The sequence below is a fragment of the Tigriopus californicus genome, chromosome 6 (assembly GCF_007210705.1).
Source record: "Tigriopus californicus strain San Diego chromosome 6, Tcal_SD_v2.1, whole genome shotgun sequence".
Classification (NCBI taxonomy): Eukaryota; Metazoa; Arthropoda; class Copepoda; order Harpacticoida; family Harpacticidae; genus Tigriopus; species Tigriopus californicus.
This window is the reverse complement of record NC_081445.1, coordinates 14541742-14547901: the sequence shown is the minus strand read 5'-3', so window position 1 is coordinate 14547901 and position 6160 is coordinate 14541742. Positions and strand designations below refer to the sequence as shown.

The following is a 6160-nucleotide window of genomic DNA, read 5'->3' as shown; positions in this document are numbered from 1 at the left end:
GGGAGTAAACACTTCTTTCTTTAGAGCTCTAGTTTTATTGTTTATTGAAGTGTTTTGGATGCGAGTTCTAGGCATAACCTTTTTCTTCAAGGCTTCCTTTGTCCTTTTTGATTTGGTATTTGATGCTTGACGGACTTAAGCTTGGACGACTAATTTTGACCTTACGTACGTATGAAGCATTTGAATCATACTCTCTTGTCGTAAAAAAACAACATTCAGTCCTAGATGAGGTCAAGCATCAACCAAGAAATCAGAAAAGTGTACCCAGTCTCAAATTGGTTATTGATTTCTCGTCAATTCCTCTACTTCTTTCTCATTTCAGGGCGTGTTGAAGATTGGTCGACCTCGTCAAGATGAGGAACCTTGTATTTGTGCCCCAGTCATGATTGGTAGGTCGATTCTCATCAACTGATTAGGGCTTTTAGTTGCTAAAATGAATGACGACAATGCATGCTACGTGGTAATAACCCACTTAACGGACTTTTTAACACTCCTCAGGCTTTAATTCTGTAGAAAGAGTAGTGTCACGTGTTCCGGCTTTGATAGTAATTTCCATAATGACTGATAAGTAGAGCCATCAATTATTTATTACATCACCTGGAAGTAAGGAAGGAAACACGCGTTTCGGGGGATCTGAGAAACACCGTAGTATTGATTGACCAGAGATTTAGGGTGTCATCGAAGCTTTTTTACGCCTTCGAATGGAAACAAACTGAAAGCCTCGGGACAATTTTCCTGTGTGTGGTTCTAGTTCAAACCTCACCGTTGTTTCACGCATGTAAGCTATGGTTTTACCAACGGTCAGAAGTAATAATAACTCGAGGGAGGGGGCATCTTTTTCCGTTGAAAGTCTTATCTCGTCGGTTAAAATGGTCATGCGTGGGTGTAATGTTCGTTTTCTTGCTGATGAGTTTCAACCGCTTTTTCTCTCGTTTCAAGCCCATTCTGAACAAGAGAATTCTGTAACGGATGTTTGCATCATCTTTATCTTATGAAATCAATATGCCTTTTATGCTTTTTTGGATGAATAGAAATGACAAATGAAAATGAAGTGAAACGAGGGAAAGAAAAAGAACAATGCGGTCCCTGTACAACAAATGGGACAAGACTGGACAATCATTTTTTTTACTGCCGATTTGTGGCCTTTGAGTATAAAGCCAGAAGGGTGGTCTTTATGACCATAGATACTCGTATATCCTCAACGCCACGTGGTTCAAAAGTTCGAATCCAAACTTTTGCTCTGCCCCGAACCACTGGAGAATGGACGGGGATGCTAAGGTCTTAAACTAACATTTGAGAAGCGAGTCTTTTTCAATGAGACGGCCCCTTGGTTGCTACCATTCCGTATCTTAAATTTTAGTTTAATCGCACCAGTGAATCAAAAAAATTGTCGTCTCAAAGCGCACAGAATTAATGAGCTTCTAGACCAGAAGAAGGTTTGCTCATTTATGTTGTGTAGTTATGTAGAGATCTTTGAGACGAAATACATAGCTTTTGATCCATTGGTTTGATTAAGGTGAAAATTGATCCGAGACAAAAAATCTCATCCTTGGCCTTCTAGTCCATATTCCAGTCGTTCATGTTCGGACTTTGGAAATCAATGGGAGATAGTAATTCACCTCTGAAAGGATCCAAGACCTCACCTTAGGTTTCAATTTGAGCTCTAATATTCACGAAATTGGGAGCTTAGGCTTATCCTAAAATGTTCGATCAGTGTGTGTATGTCCCAAGTGTCCGCAATTTTTAAGTATGTCCCAAAGCAAGGATTATTTTCATGTTCCAGGCAACCTGCATGAAGTCCTTCACAAAATGTTCATTCACAAATAGTTGGGAAGAATCTCTTTATGATTTGATTCGGTTTCTTGGGTCTTCCTGATTAATGGCAACCAATTAATTAGGCTCCATCTGGTCGTTGATTTATGATGAAGACGAGCTAGAAAACCTGATGCACAAGTTGCCAGTTTGTGAAGAAAAGCAAATGACTAGATGTCGAATTCGAATTTGGGAAGCGAAAAATAGTATTTGGATTGACAAGCTTCTAATACATCATGAATCTAAACGTCTTTTTACAACGATCTTCCGGGACACAAACAATTGGTTAAAACATTTCATTAATTTGTAAATCAGTTCTTTATCATCTTCCCTTCCAGTCAATTTTTCAGTTTTAATAGATGATTTTTTCAGTTTTAATAGATCATTTTTTCTTTCAAATCAGCTTATCAAAAATCGATTTTTGACAGTATGTATCAAATCAATTTTTGACATTGCATATAGGGTTTTGACAGTTTATATCAAACCAATTTTTTTGTTTGCTATTTTTCATTTAAAACCAACTTTTGCAAAAGTGTATATCCTATAAATAATTTTCTTGCTGGCAAATCACACATTATGAATCAAAATGCATTTTACGAAACACTTTTTCCTCGGGGCCACTCAGCCAAATGTTTCGAGGATATTTTTTAAGTTGACCCGGTCCAAAGTGTTCGTTTCATACAAGAGTAAATCGTATCTGTTGATGTCTGTGGTTAGGTCAGCCATGAACCACTGGAATATGGACGGGCACGCTAACGTCTAGAATTATGATTTTGGATGCGAGTGAACGCAAAGCATTTTCCTTCAAGTGGGAGTGGCACCAGTTCATTGCAAAGCGCACAGAACACAAATAAGTACAAAATGAATGATGAAACCCTCTTCTATATAGATCTAGTATTCAATGATGTATTTTTTAGGAGGTATGCAGTAAGCTTTGAGAGGGTATAACTTTTGATCAAGTTATTTGATTGAGACGAAAATTGAAATATATACCTATATGTGTAGCGACTTGAGGCCAAACTCATGTGAAGAAGTACGCAATGCGTGCACTCAATTCCGAAAAGTCAATTCTCCACCCCAAGCATATCCGTCCATATTCCAGTGGTCCTTGGGGGGTCAGCCCAAATTTTCCTGTCATAGTTTTGGTCACAAATTGAAAACGAAGAAACTTCGAGAATGCTTCGTGGCTCCCCCTCTGGAGCCACAATTTCAGTTTTTCGTTTCTCATTTCAGGTCGAGCTGATGGGCATATGCATTGGCGGAGCATGTAGAACATCGGGGAGGATTTTTTTTCTTCTTTTTCTTTGCTCTCCGACGGAATCCATTCAGATTGACCCAGTTTTAATGGACACACTTACACACACACGTCATTTACTAATAATCCTCTTCTCCAGCTGAATTATTCTTCTCAATTGAGAAAGAGCGCTAAGTATTACATTTATGTTCGGTTACTGTGCTGTCCATCAGTGCAAACAGAAAGCAAACTGACCCCCTTCTCTCCCACTGAATCGATCCCATTTGAACTGCATGAAAATACAGCTTCCACCCAATTTTGAAATCAACCGATTTTGCCAAAGCAACTCAAGAACATGAGCAACTCTATTTTTTTGAAACATACATCCCATGCTTGACGATGAGATTATCCCGTGATGAAACGAATATAAATAAAGACAGACGCGACTACCGTTTTTCCCAACAAAGTGGCCTCATTATTTTCTTATCATGTTTATTAATGGTATTGAAAATGGACGCCTCCACTGATCTTGGGCTAAGATCAGCACAGGCGGTAAATATTGGGTGGCTACAAGTATTAGAGATACAATCCATCGGGGGTGCCTTCTTGCTTACGGTAGAGTACGTTCTCCTTGGATTTCTTGAAATCCTCATCCGTCACCTTCATTCGCCGCTCTCTGAAACCAAAAAGACCCGTGAAAATCCATTCATATCCGTTCAATACATCATCTAAAAAGTTACTCATGCCAAACAACCCTGAATCTCTTTTAGAGGAAAGTTCGTTTCGTGATAATGATCGAGGTCAATTGAAGGTACACGAGAAAATCGCAATTTTATATGCCTTTTTTTAATTCCCTGCAGGACATTTGATGACCTTGGTTGCTGTTTGAACGGTGCCAAGAAGTGACACAAACTTTCTCGTTTCTTTTCAATAAATAGCACCAGAATGGTTCCTTTTTTGAGGTTGGCAAGAGTCCGTCAAAAAGTGAATGCAACTCTTCAAAAATGTTCCTTTTTTATCTCATTCTATCTAATTTAGTTGTTACTATAAACGCTTATGAAGTCCCTGCTGCCCGTTCAAGACTAATCATTGGCCCGCTATAAACCTCAGGCCATTCAACCTTTAGCTCTAATGTCAGTTTGATCCAACAAATGGAAGCACATCCTTCATTCCTCACCTGAGTGCCATTAGTCCGGCCTCTGTGCAGATGGCTTTAATGTCGGCTCCGGACAAGTCGTCCTTGGCCATGATGTACTCCTCCACTTTCACATCGTCCGCCAAGGTCATCTGAGCAAAGGTAAAAAAAAAAACCCATTTATTCCAACGTCCTATTTCGACATCCGGGTGCCATTTTCGTACCTTGGTCGTGTGGATGTTGAAGATTCGCCGTTTGGTCTTCTCATCCGGCAAAGGGAACTCGATCTTTCTGTCGATCCGACCCGGACGAATCAAGGCAGGATCCAAGCTCTCGATTCGATTGGTGGCCATGATCACTTTCACATCTCCGCGGGAGTCGAATCCGTCCAGTTGATTCAACAACTCTAACATGGTCCGTTGGATCTCGCGCTCTCCGCCCGAATTTGAATCATACCTGAAGAGAGTGTTTGAAAAATGGATCGATCAATGTGTAACTTATAATATTGTCCATGTGAGTATGTTACCGTTTGGTGCCCACTGCATCGATCTCGTCGATGAAGACGATGGATGGCGAGTGCTCTTCGGCTACTCGGAACAGTTCTCGGACTAATTTGGGTCCATCGCCCAAGTACTTTTGGATCAATTCCGAGCCTACCACACGTAAGAAAGTGGCCGAAGTCTGATTGGCCACCGCCTTGGCCAACAAGGTCTTGCCAGTTCCTAGGAAAGATAGCGTGGGCACTTATTAATGAAATGAATGTATGCGATGCCAGAGACTACAAGGAATTTGGGCACATAAATATTGCTTTCTGCCATTCATTGTAACATCAAATCATTTGCCAACTCGACAAAAAGAGAAACCCTAATGAACGAAGCGACGTTTCTTCAGACAATGTCTGGTTGCTTTTAATGTTGGGACTTGAGAGGGGAGAAAACATTACTATTTTTGAGAACTACCTACATCTTGCATTAATCGTTTTTCCTTTTAAGTAAAATCATTTGCCAACTCGACAAAAAGAGAAACCCTAATGAACGAAGCGACGTTTCTTCAGACAATGTCTGGTTGCTTTTAATGTTGGGACTTGAGAGGGGAGAAAACATTACTATTTTTGAGAACTACCTACATCTTGCATTAATCGTTTTTTCCTTTTAAGTAAAATTCATGCTCCTCAATTCTCGTTACTGTAACAACTATAATTGCAGAAGCTCTTAAGAACTTGATCAAAATTTAGCAAATCGCTCTCGGGAATATCCCAGCCCCCCAAAAAATCCAACCTGTTTTACTGCTTTTACCAATGACATTTTTCTTTTTATACACTTAATAATGTGTATAAAAATGTTTATAAACGATTTTACGCTTGGGCGGGACCAAGAGTGGCAGTCAAGATATTATGAATACTGTCCAAATCACAAAAGAAAGACCAATCATTCAGAAAATTGGTGAAATAAAGCGGTCTTGGAAGAGACGAGACATATTATTCCGCTCGCTATCTAGATCATGTCATCCAATTTCTTGGCTGCTCTGGCTGCTCTGGCGGCCTATGGCTGCCTATGGCATTCGGGTGACATCTAACGAAAATCATCAAAACCGCTCGACCTACCCGGTGGACCGTAGAGGATGACACCTTTGGGCGGTTTGATCCCCATCTCTTCGTAGTACTCGGGATGAGTGAGGGGCAGTTCGACGGACTCCTTGATCTCCTGGATCTGTTGATCCAGGCCTCCAATATCGGCATACGTCTCCTGAGGCGCCTTGTCCAACTTCATCACCGTCACCATGGGATCGGTATCGTCACCCAGGACCCCCACCACCGCATGGACCTACCGGCCAATAACAAATCGTTAGATGGGCGGGCAAGTTTATAAGTATCACCCCTGGGATCTGACCTTATGGTTCAGGAGGACTGAGCAACCCGGCTCCAATTGATCCTTGTCGACGAAGCTCAAGATGGACACGTAGTGCTCGGACCCAACGGA

General features: G+C 41.0%; 2 protein-coding genes across 2 annotated transcripts in view; one reads left to right on the top strand and one right to left on the bottom strand.

Annotated features, from left to right (window-relative positions):
• LOC131882756 (uncharacterized) overlaps positions 1-3512 on the top strand; it is a 20871-nt gene extending 17359 nt beyond the window's left edge. Inside the window, exons 6-7 of the mRNA XM_059230007.1 lie at positions 323-389; positions 3046-3512. Of these exons, the coding sequence (XP_059085990.1) occupies positions 323-389; positions 3046-3083 (105 nt within the window). The 3' untranslated portion in view covers positions 3084-3512. The remainder of the gene's footprint in view (positions 1-322; positions 390-3045) is intronic.
• A 9-nt stretch (positions 3513-3521) lies between these two features.
• LOC131882755 (26S proteasome regulatory subunit 4) lies at positions 3522-6154 on the bottom strand (the record flags this gene model as incomplete). The annotated part of the gene is given in 6 exon segments (XM_059230006.1): positions 3522-3722; positions 4224-4333; positions 4406-4637; positions 4708-4903; positions 5785-6004; positions 6071-6154. Coding segments are annotated over 6 exon segments (942 nt in total), but the record flags the coding sequence as incomplete, so codon positions are not given.
• Positions 6155-6160: the final 6 nt, after the last annotated feature.